Consider the following 25,699-nt stretch of genomic DNA (forward strand, 5'->3'; position numbering starts at 1 on the left):
AACACAAATAAAAACAACAGTATAACTGAATTAAGAGAAAAAAGGTAAATATGGCATCAAGCTATACAATACAAAAATGTGAGTGAGATGATAAAGTCCATGCAGACCTCGCCAAACCTTGCTAAACCATGTCTACATGAGCAGTGCCTTGATCTTGTGGATAGATAGTCTGTCACTCTTTCACACACGATAAAGGCCAGTTGGTGTTTCAAGTTATGTATAACATTTAAAAAAAATACATTTAAAATAAATAAATGCAACATTTTATCCCAACAGCATACAGGATATGGTAGATTTTTCTGATCTTTGGTGGTACAGGTGCTCTGAGCCAAAGCAAAGGCCTCTAGAGGAGTGGTTTTTAAACTAGTCCTCAGGGAGCCCCGCCAAGACAAAGCAGATCTTTGAGGAAAAAATATGAACTGCCGGGGTTTCTGAGAATCAGTGTGAGAAACACAGCTATAGAACAATGTGCTCAAACTTTTGTGCAATTGGAAATTGGAGAAATTTGATATGTTTGCTTGAAAATCAAGCCTAAAGCAATACTCCTGGCAGCCAATTGCAGCTCCACACTGGGCCAGCTTATTATATTCAACTAAGTACAACATACACAGTGAGGTCAGCACATGGAACCGACAAAAAGGTTGAGGTTGTATCCTCCATCAAAAGAAAATCTGGCATAACCAAATTAATTTGGGCCAATATTAAAATCCCAAGATGTCCCCAAAATGTACATACACTCAGACCACCAGTGAAAGCCCTGTCAAAGCTGGAGAATGTTAAAACATGATGGCAACTTTGGGAGAATATTATGTTGTTGATACTGGATTCAGGGGCACAGTCAGGGATTTTGGGTCCAATTAAAAGATATTAGACTGGGCCCCACAACTCTAATAATTCTGCCAAAATACTCATTGAATACATTTTTTGGGTCCCTGTCAGTTATCCTATTATCCTAACATACTGGGCAGCAAGTGAACGGCCAGTTCTTGGAGGCGATGTGTTAAAATCAGGAAAAAAGCATAAGGATCGGAGCCACTTTGACTAGGGCCAAATTGTGATGCCTAGACGACTGGGTCAGAACATCTCCAAAACATCATGCAGGTCTTGTGGGGTGTTCCCGGTATGCAGTGGTCAGTACCTACCAAAAGTGTTTTAAGGAAAGACCAGCAACAGGGTCATGGGCACCTCGTTGAAGCGATCCAGCGATGAAGGCCCCATCTCAGAACTTACAGGACTTAAGGAATCTGCTGCTAATATCCTGGTGCCAGATACCGCAGGACCCCTTCAGAGGTTTTGTGTAGTCTAAGCCTCGAAAGGTCTACCGTGTTTACAAGGTCTGCCCCGAAAGGTGTATGTTTACTTATGCCTGACTGAAAACTGGGACACACAAACCCTCCCATCTCGGAGTACATTCACTTGCTTTCTTCTCCCTTTCTTTCGCTTTCTCTCTTCTTTCCTTTATCTTCCTGTTGGGCTGGTAAATGAATTCATAGCTCTGTTTCCAAACAATCACTCCTTTCAAACAGCAAACGCCAACTGTAAACGCTCAGTTCCCCTCCCCAGGGACAGTTTGTGTGGTGTGATGAGGTGAACGTCTGTGGTTGTCTGTGTGTGTGTGTGTGTGGTGTGGGAGAACGAGAGAATGTGGGTGTTCATGTGTGTATTCTGTTGCAAGTCTTTTGGGACAGGGTGACAGATATGCTATCTCTCTCTGTCACCTTCCTTCTCCTCCTTCTTCCCTTCACTCCTTCTTTTCTTTCCCTTGTTCTGGTGGTTTTGTCCTGAGGGAAATGTTAGAAGGAAGAAAGTAGGCCGGAGGCAGGAGGGAGGTCACCGTTTACACATACATATTAGTGCACTGTTCACTTGATTTCTGGATAGTGTTCAAATTTCACCCTGTCAGTATTTGTTGGACTATTCACTGCCCCCCTCACTGCCCTGCCTCACTTCAGTTCAACTTTACTTAGTATTCTGCACAGTTAATAATGGGGTCTGTGAACATGGGGTTGAGTGAAAAATATATACCAAGGATTCAGGCTGGGCAATATGCTTTTTGTGATACACTGAAACACAATTGTACATTTCACACATTTTTGTTGTATCATAAACAAGGTTATTTGCTCAGTAATGGACTAAACTCCAAAATAAAAAATTAGTTGCCCACTTCAATCACATGAAATCTATTAAGGATTCACAGCCACAACATAGATCTGCCAAAATCAATGAAAGAAATGCTGACTTGGAATAAAAATTGGCCAACTGAACTAATCATTTTTAAGCATTGCTTCTTCAGTTTAGTATTGTTTAATGTACTGCTAGGCATTATGCTGGTTCATTTGGTAAACTGTTTAAGATGCATCCTATAGTCTGTGTTTCTTACATACCCTAATACCATTATACAACAAAAAAGCACAGGCCAAAATTTAGAGCTGTGTAATTTAGACACATCACAAACAGCACAAATGCTTAGCAGTAATGTGTTGCTAGTAAAATACCGTGATACACATTTTCGTTCACACACCCAGCCCTAGTTAACTAAAAAGTTTAAGGAAGATACATGCGCAGGGGACGGTAGTATAGTAAAACAATATGCAAACAAAAAAGTAAATCTGACAACTTTTGCTATATTCGAAGAAAACACAGCTGATTCAGCTTCACTCAGTTACATGCATTCATTACGTAACAAAAAGTAAAAACTACGGTACAGTATTAAGATAGATCAGTCAATCTCTCTAAGCAGACTAACTGCCATGTGTTTGGGAGTTAATTCCCCAGGGCTAAAGTTGTGCAGAGTGTGGATTCACACACACAAATAAAATATATTTATCTGAATAAATTATCTATTTTATCCTAAAACTATGTATGAGAATTAATGTATGTTTCACAACCTAGTAACATATTACATACATGTATTAACAGTGTAATAAAGTGTATAAGTGTATTAAAACACACAGCTGCAGAGAAGCAGAAAAGAAAAAAATGGAGCAGAGGGGGAGGGCAAGCCCCTGATTTAAGATAAGCTGGCTGACAGACAAATATTTGCAAAATGTGTGGAGGGGGAGGAAATAAGACAAAACCAGAGAGTAGCAGGAAGATATTCAAACACACACACACATGCACACACACACACACACACACAGGTACATAAGCAATTAACAAGGCCACTTGTCATATCTACAATTGTTATTTTATTCTACAACAGCATATATAGTATATGGGTCCAAATGTTTGTGGACACCCCTTCTAATGAATGCATTCAGCTACTTGAGGTTGCACCCACTGTAGATGTGCAAATGCACACGCACAGCGTGTCTAGTCCCTGTAAAGAAATATTGCCAATACAATAGGACTCTCTGGAAAAGGTAAACATGAATCAATTGGCACCATGCCTAATGTCAGGAATGGGCTAGAGGGGTATAGAGCACCCAGCATTGAGAAGAAAATTCTACAGGCTTATGAGTAGAATGGACTGCCATCACTGCAGTGACCCGAGGGCTGTATTGAGTGACAGGCAGGTCTTGTTGCTTTAGATAAAGACCTGGTTAGAGTACATAGTGCAACCGCCAAATTCCCTATATACACTCTGTATAGTCACTATACTCCACTGTCTGTGTGTGTGTGTGTGGATCCCTTTGGTGAAACCTAACGCTATTGTAACCGCTTGAGTAAAATATGGCCTAGTTGTTTTTTTTAACAACTCTTCTGCTGAGGTTGTTGGTGGCAGAGAGAGTGAGCAAGAGAGTGAACGCACGGGAGAAGTTGCTTATGGGTGTATCTGGTTTCTCACTTTCCACTCTATTACAATAATGTGCTGATATTATCTGACTAATACAGGTCATTAAGCACATACACACTCTTTAGAACAGATTCCATATACATCATGCCTTTTTACTCCCAGAAAACATACTCAGCAGAAAATTACACAGGCCTCAACAACTAAACACCCTTGTTCAGTACTTAGAGTGTCCATCCCGTGCCTTTATTACAGCTGCCATTCTTTTTCAGGAGTATCACATTCTTCTGCAGAAATCTGATTTCCACATCTCCTAAGTTCAGTCTTAGAAGTTAGAGCATTTTCATGGTTGTCTGGGATTCCATATATGCTGTGGACCAACCATGAGTCTGGCTAGGAAGAAGCAAATAAGATGAATTAATGAATAAAAGAATGGGAACAAGATCTCATTATAAAAAAGTGTAGCTCATGACATTTTATTTGTACATATTTTATGAGTCAAAAAGAGCTTCTGTCCACTGGTGCCATTATTTTTATCTATGTATCAGCAATGGGTGTAACATAAAGTAGCTGAATGCATTTATTTCAAGGGGTGTCCACAAACATATGGCGTATAGCATATAATTTGTCTCTGACACATACAGACACCCACATAGACGAAGTATCTCTCTCCATAAGTGTCCAGCTCTTACACTCTGATAATTGTTTGTTTAGAGAAGGGCTCTAATTGAATAGCTGTAATTGAATAGATCGCTCTGTTTATCGTTTAGAGATAAGACAGAAAGCCCACTAATGCTGTTAGTCTCATTACTAACGGATACAGCAGGCTTTTAGCTCACTGTGTTATTAGATTGACAAGCTTGAGAATGTGTGTGTGTGTGTGCGCGTGCATGTTACACTCTGACCCTGCTGTTCTGTACAGGGTCTGTACTGCATACAGCACTACAGACCACAAGAATGAAAGTGAGCTCCAAGATTATTTTACAGTGAAATCAATCTAAATCAGGTGGGCATGATAAGTGCCGGAGTTAACAGGGAGGTACTACTATATTCAAAATTACTGCATGATTCAGTGGCTGAGATGTAGACAAAGTAAAATGATTTGGTTCATTGTTGAGAAACGTACTGGCATACATTTATTTACAGTGGTTATGATGGGAACCAGGGTTCGCAATGTCTACGATGAATCTAGTCATTTTATTTATTGTCTAAAATAATACTGTTAAAAATGTTGATGATGGTAAAATACTCGTATGGCAAAGAAAAGTTTTTTTATGGCCTGCATATACACTATATGGACAAAAGTATTGGGACACCTGCACATTCCCTGTTTCTTCTGAAATCAAGGATATTTATATAGTGTCTTTGTTTGATTGCATTCGGCGACATAAGAGGAGGTAAGGTCAAAACATTGAGAAATCTCCACCCCATCTAATGCCAAAAATATTGGATGAAGCACCATCATTCCAGAGAATACAGTTCCTCTCCTTCACAGCTTTATAGGGGTATAACCCATCGACTATAGCTGGCAACAGGCATGGTGGCTGTAGGTAGACATGTTTATCTGGTGGTGTGGCGCAACAGATAACACCACTAGCTGTCAGTGAGCTACCACACCATGTAGGAGACTGGGGTTCGATTCCCAGTCTGGGTGACTATGCTGCGCTACACCAATAAGAGTCCTTGGGCAAGACTCCTAACACTACATTGGCCCACATCTGTAATACGTGTGACCTTGTCAGTCGCTCTGGATAAGAGCGTCAGCTAAATGCCATAAATGTAAATGTAAATCTGCTCCAGAGAGTCCTATTCTGTTTGTAATATGTCTCTACATGGACTAGATGGGAAGCTGTAAGCTGTGTGTGCATTTGCACATCTGTGTCAACAAAGGGTGCAACCTTAAGTAGCTGAAAACCTTCATTAGAAAAAAATCAGTCTACAGTCTGAAGCTGGGATTTGAACCAGTGACCTTCTTATTTCTAGATGAACCACCACACAGAGCCACCATGGATACACACAAAAGATGCTCTTACCAGCAGCACAAGGCATCTATGGATGTTTTTTTCACATTTGAAATCTGTCAGGTGTCAGTCTTCGAAAAAATGAACTGAACTCCAATAATACATACATCCACACCCACACACTGATTGCCACACCTGTGTATCTTCGATGCAGCATTGGGATGCTGATGCTCAGAACACTAACTGACCTGGAAAGAAAACAAAGAACAAAGAGAATGAACCAAAACGTCTAAAGGCTGCGTGAATGTAAAGACCAGGACAAAGGAAATGTAAAGACCAGGTGTGAATGAACAAAGTTTGACATGGAGAGAATGTTGCAGAAAGGGACGGGGATAGAGAGAATAGACTGGAACAAAGGCTCTCTGAACTCTCTGGTGAATTAGGGTTACACGACTGTGGTTTTGTGAGGCTAAAGCTTTATGAAATAAGAGTGTTTATTACCCATTAAATCTACCTAGACAACAAAACCTGCGCTTAAAGGAAGGAAACATTAGATGCGTGTGTGTATACATGCACATGTGTGTGCAGTGAGATACATACATTATATGGACAAAAGTATTGAGACACCTGCTCATTCATTGTTTCTTCTGAAATCAAAATATTTAAAAAATGTGTATCCTGGTTTTGTTGGAGTAACTCTACTGTCTCAACTGCCCATTAGTAAGGTCAGTCCATCTCAACCCCAACTCTAAAAGTATTGGATGGAGCCCCATCGCTTTAGAGAACACACTTCTGCTGCACCACAGCTCATACCCCTCTAGCCCACGCCTGGCATTGAATAAATAATTAATAATTTTGCACCTGCTGGTTGAGTACTATAAATATTTTTATTTTAATTTTGTTCTAGGTATTGCGCTGTAGAAACTGTAGAACATTTGAGGTAAGTGCCTGATTATTTAGAATGTACAGCAAACAACTGGAAAAAGAGAAACATCTGGGGTTTAATTCCCTGTCTGAGCAAAAAAAAAAAGAAAAAACTCACTACACTATAAGGAACAAAACCTTTGACAGGACACTACACACTACATTCATCTGCCTCTGACATATATAAGTAGATGTAACATACATCTATATGTCACTCTGGAAAAGAGCATCTGCCATAGTTCATACTTCAGCTGATGAGTGCTTATATCACAATAAGGGGATACAATGGCTTTATTCCCAAGTTAGTACTGTCACAATGATGTTTTCCCTCAGAATAAACCTAGGGATCGTGTTGACCTATTGGAAACTGAAAAAGAGAATATTGTGGTTTGAAAAAAGAAGTGTCCCCAAACATTTGATGGCTTAAGTGCATTTGTTCAGAACAACCACACAGAGGCCAGGTAGAGTGCACCCTGAGCAGTCAACAGAGGCTTAATGATTTAATGACTGAAGTAGAGCTGTTTCGAATTGGCAAACTGATCCATAGATTGATTCATTGACATTGTTGCGTCATTGAGAAACTGACTGATTCATTGAAAGTGGCAAGTTGTCAGTCTGAAAAGAGCAATGGATGACTTCTGTCCAGCACACGGGGACTGGTTATGTGAGAAGGGGGATTTCATAAGGAACCATTGAGATTTTTTTACTGGCTGGGTTTTGTAAAATGTTTTTGTTTCATGTTCATACTATAAACTAAACCAAAACAGACATAAGCTCTTTGCACACATTGTTCTATATTGATCATATCATGTAACACAGGCAGATGACTTCAATAAACAGGTACACACACCACAACTGCACTTCACAGTTTTTATTTCCCACACTACATGTGGATGTTTTTACACTATAATGTACATTAATTTGGGAAGTTCCAAAAGAGGCTTGCAATCTGACTACAAAATTGATATGAATTAGATATTTATCATATCTCTTATTATGTCTAGATTTGCAGTGGTTTAAATTGCTCTGGGGGGAAATAAGGAAGTAAATAAAAGTGTGTGAACATGCAGAAACTGTCGAACACTAAACTGCCATCCGAAAAAAGAAACACAAAGACAGACATAAATCATATTTCTATATTTCTCCATAAATTAAGATAATCTGTGGAATCTTTTCCTTTGAACTGGGATTATATTTTCCCTCAAAACCGCTCATGTGTGTGAGAAGGAGCCACCTTTCAGGCAATCAGACAATGCGGCCCCCTCCCCCAGAAAACAGCGCCTTATGCACAGCAAAATGATCACATGTAAATATCTTTGACATGATCGGGCTATGAATGTGCATATGAATGAAAAGTACGCTATAATTTCATTTTCTAAAGCTTTGAAATCTGATTCAGCTCGTCAGCTAGTCCTCAACTACTTGCTGGGTGTAGAGATGGTATGATGATTTTCTTATCGAATTTTTAATTATCGAACTAAATTCTTTTTACCCCTTCAGGATCTGATACAGCATTTTCTGCTGAAATCGATCCAATATCGATACCCATTGATACTGATACAGGGGCGAAGGGTTGCAGTTTCAGGGATTTCGGTCTCTGTCTGTGAGGCGTTTGTTGTGTCTGAGCTGTGTTCTCCCTGTGTCTGCGTGGGATTTTACCCAAAAACACACAGTAGGTGAACTGGCTATGCCAAATTGCCCCTAGGTGTGCCTGAATGGGCTTGTGTGGGCTTGCAGTTGACTGGTGCCCTGTTCAGGAAGTATTACTACCTTGTGCCCAGTGATTCCGGGTAGGCTCCAGACCTACTGTGACCCTGACCAGAAGGCAGAAGCAGATAAGAACATGAATAAATGCTGAGAGTACCTGTTCAATTTACCTAGTTGTAAATACTCATAGAAGGTTTCTGATAGATTTGTACAGTAGTTTACTAAGTGCAGTTTTTTTAATCAAAAAGAAGAGCACCAAACACACTTGTGTGCTAAGAGAGCTGGTGGATTATGATTTTTTTTGTAAACAATTTCTCCACAATTTTAGATTAGCCAATAAACCCACCCACTCACTAGGACTCCCCCTATCACAGCAATGCTTCAGACATTATTTTTTTATTTGGTGCCCTCCCTCACAAGAAAAAGCCAAATCTCTTAACTAATCAATTTTTACTCTGAGAACAAACCTTTTCCTGATACTAAAGTACAGCCTTTGTGTACTTTACCCACCACAGAAAGAGAAACTATATACCTGCAGCTTTAAGTGCTGAGCCTACAGCAACTACATTCTCTCTAATCAAACAATAATTACATCTCTCTCTCTCTCTCTCTCTCTCTCTCTCTCTCTCTCTCACACACACACACACACACACACACACACACACACACACACACACACACACACACACCCACACACAAAAAAAACAGCCTTGATGGAGCTGATACCGCTAATGTTAATGACGGCCCATACAGAGAATGGGACCCTACCTCACTCAAGTTTTATGTAAGAGTCAACCAGGGGTCAGGGGTAAGGTAGGAGCCAATCAGCAGCCTTTTTCTCATAGGACATGTTCTGTTTTCATTCCCTCACTGGACCTTTTCCCTCATTCACCCCCCCCCCCCCCCCCCCTCTTTCTACTCCTTTATGAATTTTAAAAAGGCACTCCGTGCAGATCCCCTTTGATGAAGGACCCCGATTACAGAGGTTAACAGACTCAAGCTGTCGTATCAAAGGCCGACACACATACCACAAAACAACTCCATCTAAACAGAATCTGACAGAGATCCCTATCTGACAGACAGAGAGAGAGAGAGAGAGAGAGAGAGAGACAGTTGCAGAATGCAAAATGAAGAATAAAATGTGTGTGAGAGTGAGAGAGAGAGCATGGACAGTTAGTGAGAGTAGAAGAGAATATGAGTGATAGAAAGTGTGTGTAAAAGTGAGTAAGACACAGAGAGAGAGAGAGAGAGAGAGAGAGAGAGAGAGAGAGAGAGAGAGAGAGAGAGAGAGAGAGAGAGAGAGAGAGAGAGAGAGAGAGAGAGAGAGAGAGAGAGAGAGAGAGAGAGAGAGAGAGAGAGAGAGAGCGAGAGAGATCAGTCCAGTGGGAGCTGTACAGCACTCACAGTTATTGTAGTGCAGTCTGTAACAGTGTAACAGTTGTAAAGACTGACAGGAAATTGGCAGAAACACCGAGCGCTCTCAGCCCTCAGAGTATGCAAGTATGTAAGACTGGTCATGGTATAATCATCCAACAAAAGTATTTCTTTACAAAAAGGCCACACACACACACATACACACACATATACACACAGTTGTGATGCCCTGCAGTGTTTAGTCTCCTTTTCCTGTTGTAATTAATGCAAGAGATTCAACTCTGCTCCAATCCCTTCTAATTTACATGTCACTATTAAAAATGTGATGACTAGAATGAGAATCATGTGGATGAGAGGTGAGTGGGGGAAGGGAGGTGACTGAAGAAGATACCAAAATAAATGATGTAATAAAATATTTTTTATATTTTACATCATTTAAATTCTATAATACTTGCACTTATAGCATATACATCTATGTTTATAGAAATATATTTATATATAGTAAAGAAATAAGAAACATGTGCCTTCTGTGAACCCACATGAAAGCCAGATAAGACTCAAACAACCACTGTCACTCTGTCCCACACCCTTTTATAAAAAAAAGGACCTTAAATTACTCAGAATAAAAATCATTGGTTATTCGCATGGTACTGTATTGAACTTAGAAAATAAAACATTACTATTATTTGTAGTAAGAGCAGTACATTTTGCAGGTGGGGAATCCAGGATGTCAAATTTGCACTTGTTGCTCACAGCATTATTTGAACAGATGCACAGAGCAGTTATTGTAAGCTCCAGCAAAAAGTAAATCTAACTCTGACAGATAGTTTGATAGTCAAAGCATGAATGAGCCACAGGCAGGAGTTTCTTATGTTTGCATATATGTATACATATATATATACACACTGTAGGCAGTTCTCACTTAGTCAATAAGTGCTTTGTTTCTACCCAAGTCTGTAAAAGACAAACACGGAAGTTTAAAGACAGTTGCCATGTACACACGTGTGTCTGTGTTTTTAAGGTCATTTGCCTGAAGGTTGCTCCAAGTTGGAATACAAAGGCAGGAATAGCTATGCAAACTAGTCAAGCAACATGGAGAACAATGAAAAGAGTGTGAGGATGAAAATGTCATAGCGGTTGTGGGATTCATCCTAGAGGCAATTTATGTAAAATATCCCAAACTACAGAGTTAAATGCTACCAAACATGTTAACATGACACAGGAAGCTATGGCTTGACTGATGCTGACAACATAAACCAGCACAAACAGGTTCAAGGCTGAGTAATGGAAAAGGAGCCACTCAATCTCTGTAAATCTACTGTAAATTGTACAGTATAGTGTGCTTCAAATGTAATTAGGCAAGATATTCTTCTTTGCTGTGGAGTTAGCTAGCATTCTAACTGCATGGACCTCTGACCGAGGGGCCTCACACAGAGCATTGTGATTCTAGCAACACTTAGCGAATGAAATTCTGACTAAATAAAAAGTCTTTCTAAACCTGAATAAAAATATTTTTTGACTCTGAATTGAATATATATATATATATATATATATATATTATTATTATTATTTTATTTTACCTGCTTACCTGGTTTGTAACACTAACACTATGTGACATAAATGGGAAAACAGTAGCTAAATGGACACAAGTATTGGGATACCTGCTCGAGTATTGATTATTCCCAAAGTCAAGGGTATTAGAAAAAGAGTTCCTATCCTGCTTTTGTTGGAGTAACTGTACAGGGAAGACTTTCTACAAGATTTTGGAGCATTGCTGTGAGGTTTTGGTTGCATTCAGTGACAAGAGCATTGGTGAAGTCAGGAAGTTGATGATATGATAATTACCCCACCTCATTTTCCACTCCCCAACTCCTCCCAGAAGTATTGGGTGGAGCACAATCATTCTGGGGAACACTTTATACCTTTATACCCCTTTATACCCCTCTAGCCCGTGGTGCCAATAGGTTCATGGTTATCTGCTCCAGAGAGTCCTATTCTATTGGAAATACTTGTCTACAGCGACTAGACTAGCTGTGTCAGTAAAGGGTGCCATTTAAATGAGCTGAATACATTCATTAGAAGGGGTGCCTAAACACAATAAATGAACTATGTCTAAAACATGGCTAGAGAATGTCTCTCTGCTGAAGATGTCTCAGGCTGCACCCAGAAAGCAGAACCAAAGTGAAAGCATTCCATTTTCCTTTCCATGCATCAGGGGACTGGAATGAAAAAGGACATCTATGTTTAGGGATTGTTTCACAAGCAGAGGTCTTTATTTCCAGTGTTGAGTATTTTATTACAGGAAGATCGTGCAAAGTAATAGAATACAAACCAGGGGATGACACGCACAGAGCTCCTGCAACCTCTCACAACCACACATTCAGTACCTCACCTGGCCAACCAGAACTCACTCAAGCTCTCAAGAATAGTTAGTGTTGTTAGAATCAGGACTGCACCATCTTTTTATGGGGATCGTAGACATATCTTTTGAAGTTCAGGTGGATGGCGATTGGCTGAGAGTCTGCCTTGGCTTCTTCCTCTTTGGTCGGCTCATTTTTGGTCCCACCCTTTCCTTTTTTCTTGGATGAAGAGGAAAGTAGCTGCTTCGTTTCTTCTTTCAGTCCCTCTGGTGGGAAAAGAAGAGAAAGAAGAGAAAGACAGAGAAAAATATATTTATTAGCAAAATACCAAAAACTGTTTTTTATTACCAAGTTGAAACAGCTCAGATCTCTGACAGGACAATTAGGACAATTTTTATGATTTTTAAAGCGTACTTTGCAAATGGTTTAAATCTGAAGTGCCCAAAGTATTTAATCTATATGAGTATATAGGTAATTAATATATAAGTATTGAATATACTAGATGTCCAAAAGTATCCACACACCCCTTCTAGAAAAGCATTGGCAATATAAAGGGACACTATGGAGCTAAAGTCACCATACCCAATGGCAAATGTCATCTAAAAAGGAAAAAAAATCCTCCACTGGGACATGGAGAAGTGGAACTGTGTTCTCCATTCGATACTTTTGGGATATATCAGAGTGCTGTTTAAGATCAAGAACTAATCATCCACTAATAGTGAGGCCCTGTGGCCAAATGACATCAAATCCTCACTGCAGTACCAAACATAAAGCCTTCCTAGAGGAACAGACACTGTTACTGCAGCCAAGGGTGAACAATTAATACCCTGCATCTCAAAAGATGAATATTTATTAAAAATGTCTAAAGAGTGTAATGTGTTGATGCATCTCTAGACTTTGTGTTTCCCGTATTTGAGTGTATTGCATACCTGGCACTCTAATCTTGATTTTGCCGCTCTGTCCAAAGCCGCCTTCAATGGTCCCCGTTTCTCCTGACGAAAGTGTGACCTTTAATCCCACAAACAGCTGAAGGTTGGTCTCTTTCTTAAACAGATTTCTGCCAATCACAGTGTAGTCGTCCGTCACCTGACCACAGGAAAATAAACTACAGTTAAAAAGCCGCAAAGACAACTGATCATTTCATAGAGAATCTGAGGCAATGTAAGCAGGTCACTTCCTACAACTTGCAGTCTGCATTGTGTAGTTAATTATGATAAATTATATTTGTCATATTAGTTGCTTAAATTTAAAATTGAATTTTTTTTTTCATTTAAAAAAGCAGTGCATTCCAATATACCTGCATTACATGTGTCAATAATATAAGATTGCACCTATTACTTTTAATAACTTAGTGACATCATTATCTTCATCTGAATGCAGAGTTCACATGAACAGAGTTTCCAATTTTCAGCAAAGTCCAGTGAGAGCAACAGTGGCAAAATGTTCCCATCAATGACTGGTATATATTATATATAATATATACAGTCAATGGGTCCAGCTCCTCCACTGTAGCTCCACTGTAGCATCTGGATTTCTATCATCTTAAAGGCAGTTTGAAAGGACAAAAATGTTTAAAAGAAAGGCACTACAAATACTTCTTTGAGTAACTCCAAGACCTAGTTTTGGTTCCATAAAGAAACATATTTGTAATAGAGATATGTAAGTGTGAAGAACTCTTTTAAAAATCACCTGTGTACCCTTAGTAATTTAGGGCATTAAAGTGTTATTAGCACATTATATGTTACTATGGCGTCTACACTTTGAGTAATTACAAACTGTAGACAACTATTTTCAACCAACATAATATATCAAATGATTTTAAAGGAAAGATTTACACAATATTTTCTTTTTCACCCCAAATGTAGTTAGTTAGCCAAAGCATGATTGGTGTCAGACTTTTCTTCTTTGGTTTTGAACCATTATTGATTGTAATTGTAACTGATAGAAAGTATATGTATATGTATTAACATTTACAGTTTATTATATTATTGTCAACTTTCAGCACAAAACTAAAAAAACAAACATTAGACACCGGAAAAGGCTTGGTTAACTGGCATTTGAGTATAAGAGCAAATCTGTAAGCTTGCTTATTCACACACCTATGTTTTTAGTGCAGTGATTTTCAACACCTGCCTGTTTTAAGATTAAAAATTAAGATTTACAGATTAAAGTGCCCCAACACAACAGATCCAGCTCAGAGAGACTATGCTCATTACCTGATGAGCTGGATCAGGTGTGTTAATGCATAAACCACTTGAACCTGTGCAAGTTGGTGGATCATCAGGACCACAGTTGAAAACCATTGCTTTAATTCAGCCAGAGGTCATGTTTCATAGCAGTTGTATGTGTCTGTGTTGGGTAGAGGATTGTTACCCGTTCCACTGCTCCCTCTTTATGCTTGTCTTTACTAATCTTGAGCTTTGGTAGTGCAGTCTCTGTGTAGTTCTTGTCTTCAAAGCCCTCCAACAGCTTTCCATGAAACGCAAGCCTACACGTGTTAGCGTGTATGTCAGAGTCCAGCCGGGAGCCAATCACCAAACAGTGTGGTGGACATGTGACCGGCTGCTCAAACTCCAGTAAAGCCCACTGCTGTGGTACCTGCCCCTCAGCTTCCCCCTGAGTGCTCAAAAACTCCTCCTGATGATGAAACTCCCAGTCAAAAGAGAAAGAGTCCATTCCCTGCTCTGAAGGACTTCCATCTGAGGCTCCAGACTGGACGCTGTGAGACGCCCTGCTGAAGAACGACACACGCGCCATGACGGTTCCATGTCCAACGGTGATGTGGAACTTTGAACGACTGCCAAGTGCACCACGGTAGTATTCGATCTTGTGCACAGAAATAATGGCAGCATGAAGAGTTCGTAAGGAGCCAGGTGTGCACACCACACCACGTTCCAGCAGTTTTGGGTCAAACTGTGTCACACACACACCAACCCGATCTCCTTGTATCGCACTAGGAACTGGCTTACGGAACATCTGTACTGACTTCACCTTCCGGGTCACCTACAAAAGGACAACGCATAAGAAAAGGTTTAAGTGCCAACAAACAAAAACACATTGCACATACTTGATGTGTCCAAATGTTTGTGGACACCCCAATTAATGCATTCTTTTTCTTAGGGTTCTTTTAGTTGCATCCATTGCTGACACAGATGTGCTAATGCACACAAACAGCTTGTCTGGTTCCTGTACAGAAGTAACTGAGAACTGAGCTGTGGAGCAGTGGAACTGTGTTCCCTGGAATGACGGTGCTTCATACTTTTAGGATGAGTTGGGAAGTTGAGGAGGAGGTCATTTTAACTGATTTCAATTGATTAAATTGATTTGTGCATGTGTATTTAAGTCACAGAATTACTTCCCAATATTAGTTAGGAATATTAATTTCTAATTACTCACACTGGTGTAACTAAGCCTCCCAAAGTAAACAATGAGTTTAAAAAGTCCACATACCCCTACATGATTTCACACAGATCTATCAAATTTTCAAAAATTACGTTGATAATTTTTCAAAAAAAATCTGAAACATGAGTCAAACTGCAATCTTTGATGCAAGTAATATAGATGTGCAGCATGTGCTTGTGTACCTTAAGTGCAGGTATCTCGAGGGTGTCATTGACCCGCAGCGCCCCCTGCAGAATGGTGCCTGTAATGACTGTTCCCTGGCCACGGATGGAGAAACAGTGATCCACAGCCATCAGAAGGGAGCCAGAAGGGTCTCTATGAGGCAGGAATGCCTGAGCCTTCAGCAACTGAACACACACACACACCAGACAAAACACACACATATATAACGTGACATAGTCTATTCTGAGGTTCAATTCAGCCCAGGTCCCAATACACCAGATTCAGGTTAGTTGAGATATGCGCAGTAAGAAGCTGAATTTTGGAGTAGAGCTGGGCATGGCGTTATTTTAGCGTATTGTGATACACAATATGCTTTTCTAATAATATTGTAAGCGCTTAAAAAACAACTGCACGATTCATCAAACAGTTTACGTAGACTGGTTTAATTAAATGAAGTGCAGCAGATGTTGAATAAAAATCACTGTACCCAGTACAGGACAATCAGTATCTGAATAGTAGTAGTTTTAAGAACCTGCTGCTACTAATGTATTTAGTCTGTGATTAAATGCATTGTGATTAATATTGTGCATCATGAAAAATGTCTTTAAATATTGTGATATGGTATTTTAACCATTCCGCCCAGCCCTATTCTGGAATATAATAAAATGCAGACAAGCAAAACCAAAACAAATGTAATAGCCTAACCTCTATAAGCGCAGTAATTCCATGTCCTTCCTCTGTGTCTGGAGCGTCCGGTCCCCCTGGCTTTGCTGCCACAGCAATGACAGGGCAACCTTTAAACCTAACCAAACAAAAACAGTGCATCTATGAGCATGCAGATTTAATAAGGCAAATCATGCTAACAGCATGGAAGTGTTCCTGAGCATTATGAATTTGTTTACTGTCATATAGCAAAGTTTAGGTGGAAGTCAGGTACGGGTGAGCCATATGGCAAAATACTACAAATCTGGAATACACAACTGCAGCATTAATAATGCATAACCACTAATAATGTTTAAAAACAGCTGCTCTAAAGTGGTTGGAAACTACCTCATGCCACCCCACCTCACCCCAAAAGTATTAAACGGACCACCATTGTTGCATAGAACACAGTTACAAAATGCAAAATTTGTGAAAACATCACCTTGTGTTCTCCAAAGTTTTGTGCATCCTCTTGGTCATTTTATCGATGGCACTCTGTTTCTTGTCACTAGGCAACAGGTCGGTTTTATTGAGGATGACAATCATACGGGAGCAGGTGAGCTGACCAATGAGGAGACATTCTGCAGTCTGCGTCTGCATGCCCTTTACCACGTCCACCACTAACAGCATCAGATCAATAATCTGAGCACCTAAAACATACACATACACAAACACATATTTAAGACAAGATCAAATGTATTGAATAAGCAAAAAAAAGAGGGAAACAAACAAGGAGAGAGAAATAGAGTTGTTATGTCTTTCCTTTTTCTCCCTGGCACACATTCTTTACTGAGCGTTCCCTCAGGGGGAGGGAGGAAGTTTAGCTGGAACCTTAAACACCAGCCTTCCGCCTTAATCAACCACATGTGCCCCCCAAACACACACTACATCCTTGTAAGTGGTCTTAACCTTCTCCTCTCACTTCCCCCTCCCTCCATTCCCCTCTTTCTCTAAATACATTTAGTGCTAGTTAAGTAAGACCTCGGAAGATTCTACTTCCCTCTAAGCACCCCCTCCGCAACCACAGGGCCTCTGAAACGGGGTGAGTATGGATACAGGGAAACCAGCCTGTCTGACAACCCCTCTAAACATTAAAACAGCTGTGCAGAAGACCAGGGCAGAGCCCATGCTAAATCAGTTAATCACTGTCAAGACCACTTGTATCTCCTGTCAAGAGGACTGAAGTATCAACACCGATCACCTTTAACATTATGACCACTGTCAGGTGATGTAAATAACACTGATTATGACATTACAATGGCACCTGGAAGTGGATGGCATAAAATAATCAGCAAACATTTTGAGAAGGGCCAAATTGTGATGGCCAGATGACTGGATCACAGCATCTCTAAACCAGCAGCTCTTGTGGAATGTTCCCGGTCTGCAGTGGTCAGAATTTATCAACCTGTGACTGTCATGGGCGGCCACGACTCACTGATGCACGTAGAAAGGCCTGTGTTGTTCTATTTAACAGATAAGCTACTGTAGCTCAAACTGCTCAAAAAGTTAACACTGGTTCAGACAGAACCATGCTGACCTGTGTCCCCCACCAGAAGCACCTACAATGGGCACGTGAGCATCAGAACTGAACCATGGAACAATGGAAGAAGGTGGTCTGGTCTGATGAACACATTTTCTTTTGCATCACGTGGCTGTCTGGGTGCTATGTGTTACTTTCTTAGGACGTGAAATGAGAAGAAGGCAAACCTGCGGAGGCAGTGTGATGCTTTGGCCAATGTTCTGCTAGAAATCTTTGGGTCCTGCCATTCATGTGGGTGTTATTTTGATATGTAAATAAACAATTGTTGCTGACCAAGTCCACCCCTTAATGGTCACAGTTTTTCTTGATGGCAGTGGCCTCTTTCAAGAGGATAATGCATCCTGCCACACTGCAAAATGGTTGCAGAATCTTTAAGGAACACAGTAACAAGTTTGAGGTGTTGACTTGGCCTCCAAATTCTCCAGATCTCAATCCATTCAAATATCTGTGAGATGTGCTGAACAAACATGTCCTATCTATTGAAGGCCTCACTTTGCAACTTTCAGGAATAAAGGATCTGCTACTGCTAGCTTGGTGCCAGATACCACAGCATGCCTTTAGAAGTCTAGTAGAGTCTGTGCCCTTACAGGTTAGGACTGTTTTGGCGGAAAAGGGGGAGGACTTGCTCAATATTTGGCATATATTTGGTGTATGTAACGATATCTCTTACTTTAAAGGGGCCCAGGTTAGGTCTGCAAAAATGGTCCTTTTGCAGTCATTGCTTTTTGTGATATTGTATTACAGTGGTGTTATTAGAAACCCACATATTTACATACAGAAGATCTCTGCTCATTTTAAGCACCAATCCCGCCACCTTCTGATCTTAACTGGAACTGCATGGTCTTAGAAACTGTAGTACTTTCTTTCTTTTCTTTCCTTGATTTTTCCTGATCTGTAGCTCAAGCTCTTGCTAAACACATGGGCAGATCTGACTAGCATGTGGCTCTATATGGATCGATGCTGATATGTGTGCATTTCCCATAGAAATTTGCATTACAGAAAAATGAACGTTTATCTGTAAAGAGTTACAACGGCAGTAATATTAATAAATTGCAGACATTTTATCACAACAGTCCAATGTCACTTAAATTTCTCATCAAATATCAACTGTCAACGCCGATATGAGTCTTAGATCATGGTGCATTCTCCAGTAGTTAGTTACTACCTTCCTCTGCAAAGAACCAAATAAAAGCATCCGACAGAACAGCTCACACACACAGCTCACCTCCAATTATGGTCCGAATGAGAGAGGCATGTCCCGGACAGTCCACCAGTGTGAACTGCAGGCTGTGGTACGGTCTCTCCCCGCAGGCCTCTCTGAGGTGCTCCGGTAAAGGGACGGTGAAGGCGCTGAACCCCAGATCGAGGGTGATGCCTCGCTCTTTGGACTGGGGGTTCTTGTCGAATGCGGCGGTGGATGCGGTGCTGCTCAGAGCCCGGGCCAGAGACGTCTTCCCGCTGTCCACATGGCCCAGGACACCCACATTGAAGTTCAGGATTTGGGGGAGGCAGTCCCCAACATTAGCGGTCGGATCTGCCATGTGTAGGAATTATAGAGCTCTCCCAAACAAAGCAGAGGAAGAGGGCTAGACCAGTAGGGAACTAGTGGACTTTGGTCTAAGAATGACGTTGCACTTTCAGCTAATTTCACACACAAAAGTTATACAGTAGAGAAACTGAGATCTTACAGTCGGATACAGCTTAACCCAAGCACTTTACAGACAGCAAAAAATAGTCATTTCTCTCTGAATTAACTCAGATCTAGTCCCTCTAGAAGTGTGCCATATCATTTGACAGATGCACTTCCTGCGTCGCCAAAAAAACACTACCACCTACTAAACATGATTCAGGGACTCAGGGTTCCAAACGAGAGTTAGACCCGTGTGCTGTTACTGATCTCCTGCAACAAACGTCAAAACATAAATAAATAGCATAATATAAAATAACATAACAGCCGAATAACTGTGTTTACGCATAAATCAACAAGACTGCAGGTTTATACAGAAACATCTCGAAGGATTCAGAGGCTAGATATTGAGGGGCTATGCTTAAGTAAAAATAAAAAAAATGACAAATTCTGGCTCTAGTACGTTTGAAAATGTATACATTAACTACTTCTGAACGATTGTTTGGGCTCGCTGAAGTTAATCCGGAGTGAAATATAGCTACAGAATGAAGCGCACAGAACATCGCTATTGTTTCTCCACGGTCGTTCAAACTCGGACACAAGCGGAAAAGGGGCGGATAGAATGAGCGTTGACATCGGCGATGTCCAATAAGCGAGCAGATCGGAATACTCTTAACCAATAGCGATCAAGAAAGATGTCAGGCTTATTGGCGGAGGCGGTCACTTCCCTAAATCTCCTTGGTAACCCGCATGGAAACGCGGTCCCCCGTGTTTGTAGTCGCGCCGATTTCAACGGCGAAAGCAGAACACCGTTGTTAAGAGCTGAAGAGCTTTTACTTGAACTTTGAAAATAAGAGAAAAGAGCCATGAAGATCGAGGAGGTGAAAAGCACAACGAAGACCCAGCGCATCGCTTCTCACAGCCACGTGAAAGGGCTTGGGCTGGACGAAGCCGGCAATGCTAAGCAGACTGCGTCTGGCCTGGTGGGCCAGGAGGCCGCCAGAGAGGTAACTAGCTGGCTACGTTAGCTAGTGTTAGCTAACTTACTAATGGGAGCTGTGGTAACTGGCTGAGGTTGGATAGCTAAATAGGTAACTTTGCCTAGAGAAACGCGACTAAATGAATGAGAGAACTCACCCAGAGTTATATAGGATAGCTAGCTAAATTGTAATAGCACTTATGTTGGGTTAGTTGGCGCTAGCTAATATGTGTGACACTTGCTCCCATACTGTAACTAGAGATGCACGGTATCATATCGGTATCGACCAGTAATTGCTTTAAATTACTTTAAAAAGTCGATATCAGATTTTTTACAACATTTTATATTCGAATTAGATTGTCTTTTTTACTACAATGTGAATGATTAAGTAAATATGGGTTAATTATCCTAAAATATCTGCAATTAACTAGTTAATGAATTCTAGCATATATTGTTAATAATGAAGTATTATTTTATATTTAATGTTAATCCAGGTGGCTATAATCCCAGTATATGCATTGTGTATATGCTTATGTGTTAGCATAAACCATGATATTGATATAGACATTATTGCTTTCCTAACTTCGCTTTATATATTTACTTCATATGTTACACAATAATACACTACACAACACATTTGCTAATCTGACATAGACCAATATGAGTCTGCTGTGTCTGTGTCTGCTTCTTTGATACACCTATATGTATTTCTGTGACCAGTTGGTAGTGTATTCTGAAATAAAATGATATTTTTCAGGCCTGTGGTATCATTGTGGAGCTGATTCGCTCTAAAAAGATGGCTGGCCGAGCTGTCTTACTGGCAGGGCCACCTGGAACTGGAAAGGTATCTACAGTGTTTCATGTCTGGCTTTGCACACGCCAATAAGTAGCATGTCTTGGTGAATCACATGTTGCTACTTGGTTGGTTTAATAATTGTATGAATGTTAACAAACTATTTATGCCTAACAGACTGCTCTAGCATTGGCCATGGCTCAGGAGTTGGGAAATAAGGTGCCATTCTGCCCAATGGTGGGCAGTGAAGTGTACTCCTCAGAGATCAAAAAGACAGAAGTATTGATGGAGAACTTCAGGAGAGCTATTGGTGAGTCCCCATAATAATACATTTGGTTACAAAAAACATAACTAGCTGATGAAGGATTACACTGGGATAAAGCTCCTGTCTGCAGGAGAACTAATGGATAATATTAGAATACAGTATTGTGTTCGTAAATGCTTTAAAACAATGGATCTCAGCAGTAACTGTGGTTTCGCCTGTAATAACACTCTTGCATTAAGATCAATGTAAATAAACAAAAAACACAGTCTATAGTGAGACAAATGCATTGGTTTCAGTGAAGCCATACATGTTTGTTTGGAAGAGGACAATTTTGGTTCCTGCCTTCTCTCTACCTTTTGTAGTACTGCGACTTGTGGATTTAAACAATTCAAAATTAACTTCCAATAGTTTCAATACTTAATTAAGCAAACAATTGACCCTGACTCTTTGAAGAGTTTTGTATTAATAAAGAGAAATTGAACTTGCATTTTAATTAGGAACTGCGATTACAGTTACCATCTAATACCTAGCTTGGATATCCTTAAATACTTTACTTGAAATTTACATTTAGAGCTATTTAGTTAACACCCAACTGTTATACAAAAATTCTCTCTCTTCATTCCCACTAAAGCTAACAAGTTATTGTTTGTTTGTATTTACTTTTTAATGTTCATGTTAGCTAGATTTAAATATCTTTTACACATTTTCTCTTATGCATAAACCTTCCACACAACCCTGTATGTGTGTGTATGTCAGTATGAGTGTGTGTTGATGTAACTTGTCATAGAAGAGGAAATGGACTAAGAAGGAGGTCTACTTTACAGCCTATTCTCAAAAGAGAGATACTGTGTGAGACCAGAGAGGGTCCATTGTACTGCTGTCAGCATACCCTCGACATTTGCCCTTTGCTTTTGGCACGTGGCATGCACACACACAGTTACTTGACACCAGCTGGCAATACACAGGTGAAACAGTGGTTACTGTGTGATCTGCAAAGCTACTGTGTTACTAACACATTGTGTATAACATTCAACTGCTGTACTAAGTGCATTGATTAAAATATGTGTTCACTGTGATTTTTCATCATATTCGTTTATTTTACTTAAATGTTGTGTGTGTAGGTCTGCGAATTAAGGAGACAAAAGAAGTATATGAAGGTGAGGTGACAGAGTTGACACCATGTGAAACAGAAAATCCAATGGGTGGATATGGGAAAACTGTCAGTCATGTCATCATTGGCCTGAAGACAGGGAAAGGCACTAAACAGCTGAAGGTAAAAAAATAAAATAAAAAAATAAAAAATGTAGCTCTGTGTAAAAACAAGAGATGGCCATGACTGATACATATACCATGTGTTCTGTTTCTTTGTGCCATAGCTTGATCCCAGTATCTATGAGAGCTTGCAGAAGGAAAGGGTGGAGGTTGGTGATGTCATCTACATTGAAGCCAACAGTGGTGCAGTCAAGGTAAGGACACACACAAGCTATTGCTCTGTGTCTTGCACACTTGTGGGTTTGGTGTGTTGATGTATCCTTTAGTCAGTACAGGTGGGCAGGCCATCTGGCAAAGGATTAAAGACAAGACTGTATTTCATAGTGCTGACAGGTCTTTCATGCTTGCTATACACACAAGCACACAAACACATTGTGGCGCCATTCCATGAAGGCTCCTAGCATCACCTTCAACAGTACTTTCTTTCTAAAGATCCTTTCTTAAGAAGACTGAGATCAGTGCTGATGAAGTACTTTAGGAGTTAAGCACAATTGGAGGGTATAGCTAATGTGTCTGATCTTTCAAAAGTCTCTGTGTTCGTCTTATTAATGGATTAGTAAATGGAGGCGATATGGTGCCTCCTGTTGTTTTCTGATACCCAGTCTCCAATATTAATTTTTGTTTAAAAAGATTTTAAATTAGAATTTTAAAAGAAATCACGTAAGATGGACATTCTGAAACTGTTGAAGCACTCTAATACCCCACATGAAGAAATACACTATCAGCATTAGAGCTTGTTTAAAAAGGTTCAATCCTTTTTTTTCAATTCAATTTTTGATGTTATCAACTTAATACAGTGCCCATCAATACTGCTATGCCCTGTCTATGTATGTCTGCTGAATGATTACAGCTGCAGTCATTCTGTTTGTTATTGGTCCACAGAGGCAGGGCCGATGTGACACATTTGCAACAGAATTTGATTTGGAGGCAGAAGAATACGTGCCTCTGCCCAAAGGAGATGTGCACAAGAAGAAAGAGATTATACAAGATGTTACGCTACATGACTTGGATGTTGCTAATGCCCGACCTCAGGTACACACACAAAATCAATAACTGTAGAACAAAGCATTTTTTTTTTTTTTTACTTTAAAGTCAAACATGCTTATGATTAGTGCATATCATAGTGTCTTCTATTCTTGCTGTGTGTGACAGGGAGGCCAAGACATCCTTTCTATGATGGGTCAGCTTATGAAACCCAAGAAGACTGAAATCACAGGTATGAAATGGTCTTTAGAACACAAAAAAAAAAACTGTTAAGCTGCTTTCATATGAGTGAAAGCTACATTCAGTATTTCATATGAACTATTTGTGTGTTTTTTTAGATAAGCTGCGAGGGGAGATCAATAAGGTGGTGAACAGGTACATAGATCAAGGAGTGGCAGAGCTGGTGCCAGGTGTTCTGTTCGTTGATGAGGTTCACATGCTCGACATAGAGTGTTTTACATACCTGCACAGAGCTCTGGAGAGTTCTATTGCACCCATCGTAGTGTTCGCATCCAACCGAGGAAACTGCCTCATTAGGTAGGAAGTGTTCCTAATCTAATTCTACACACCTTCATTAGGAAGGATATTTGCAGAGAAGTGAAATGTATGTATTCTGCATGTTCAGTCTGATTAGACAAGTGGATCAATTGTTTTGATTGTTGCCTTTTTCAGGGGAACGGAGGACATCAGCTCTCCTCATGGAATCCCACTCGACCTACTTGATAGAGTCATGATCATCAGAACCATGCTCTATACCCCACAAGAAATGAAACAGGTGAATGTGTGCCAGAAACGGAGACAAAGGGATACATTTACCTCTCTGCACACTAACACACTAACTTTTGTGTCTCTTTGCAGATCATTAAAATCCGAGCTCAGATAGAAGGCATTAACATTAGTGAGGATGCTTTAAGTCACTTAGGAGAGATTGGCACCAAGACAACCCTCAGGTAAGTAATACAGTCATATATTTATTCAGTATTCCAATACGCTATAATGTGTCATCCTGTAAAAAGACCCATTGCAGGTTAGGTCTTATAAACGACTGATAGCATTTTGTATAGTCTGTCTGCTCAAAGCAGGTCATAACACATTAAATCATTGGTTATTTGAGGTATGTATGTGTTTGTGTATGCGCAGGTATGCTGTTCAGCTCCTGACTCCAGCCAATTTGCTGGCAAGAGTTCAGGGTAAGGAAGGAGTAGAGAGAGAGCAGGTGGAAGAAATAAATGAGCTCTTCTATGATGCCAAGTCCTCAGCGAAGATACTACAGGACCAGCACACCAAGTTCATGAAATAACTCTTCAATTCAACCCATTCAGCTACTGGGCCTGGACCTTTTTTTTTTTTGGTTAAATAAGAACAACTTATGCCTTTGGAGTTTCTCTTTAACTCACCTGTTTGTTCCTTTATCACTTTTTTTTTTTTTTTTGGTGGAAGAATTATTTCTTGCCTAGCTTTTGAGCAGAAGATTTTTACATACTGTTAATGTTTTGGTTTTGTTAAATGTGAAAAGCAATGTATGAAATTTAAATAAACTTATTACTGCTTTCTAATCATGTGTTTCATATGTGACCTTCATAATCTTACACCTCAACCTCCATTTAAAAGAAAGAAAAAAAAGTGTGCTAATGTATTTTAATTGCACATTTGTTATGTGATTATTGACGTTTTTGTTAAAGGATTGGCATGGCAGTATTCTATTTCTTTAATATATATATACACATATATATTAAAGAAATAGAATACTGCCATGCCAATCCTTTAACAAAAACTTCATAAATAAATATAAATAATTTAATGTATAAAGTGCAAGCAAAACATTTTTAATACAAATAATTGAATCAAATCTTGACCTCAAAAATCAAACTGGAAAATGTATCATTACACCAGAACAACCTCAGCTGTCAATGA

General features: G+C 39.9%; 2 protein-coding genes across 2 annotated transcripts; one reads left to right on the plus strand and one right to left on the minus strand.

Moving 5' to 3' along the window:
• Positions 1–11,950: 11,950 nt before the first annotated feature.
• Positions 11,951–20,009, minus strand: eefsec (eukaryotic elongation factor, selenocysteine-tRNA-specific). Its single transcript, XM_072683092.1, has 7 exons — positions 19,091–20,009; positions 16,768–16,975; positions 16,329–16,425; positions 15,644–15,808; positions 14,433–15,062; positions 12,989–13,145; positions 11,951–12,325 (listed from the first exon to the last, which is right to left on the minus strand). Exons 1-7 carry the CDS (start codon positions 19,404–19,406, stop codon positions 12,144–12,146), a joined length of 1,755 nt encoding a protein of 584 aa, XP_072539193.1. The 5' UTR covers positions 19,407–20,009; the 3' UTR covers positions 11,951–12,143.
• A 236-nt stretch (positions 20,010–20,245) lies between these two features.
• ruvbl1 (RuvB-like AAA ATPase 1) lies at positions 20,246–25,286 on the plus strand. The gene is made up of 11 exons (XM_072683093.1): positions 20,246–20,499; positions 21,229–21,315; positions 21,442–21,574; positions 22,651–22,802; positions 22,906–22,995; positions 23,684–23,833; positions 23,954–24,017; positions 24,124–24,322; positions 24,458–24,560; positions 24,644–24,735; positions 24,926–25,286. Exons 1-11 carry the CDS (start codon positions 20,359–20,361, stop codon positions 25,083–25,085), a joined length of 1,371 nt encoding a protein of 456 aa, XP_072539194.1. The 5' UTR covers positions 20,246–20,358; the 3' UTR covers positions 25,086–25,286.
• Positions 25,287–25,699: the final 413 nt, after the last annotated feature.

This window comes from Salminus brasiliensis, chromosome 7 (assembly GCF_030463535.1).
Source record: "Salminus brasiliensis chromosome 7, fSalBra1.hap2, whole genome shotgun sequence".
NCBI lineage: Eukaryota > Metazoa > Chordata > Actinopteri > Characiformes > Bryconidae > Salminus > Salminus brasiliensis.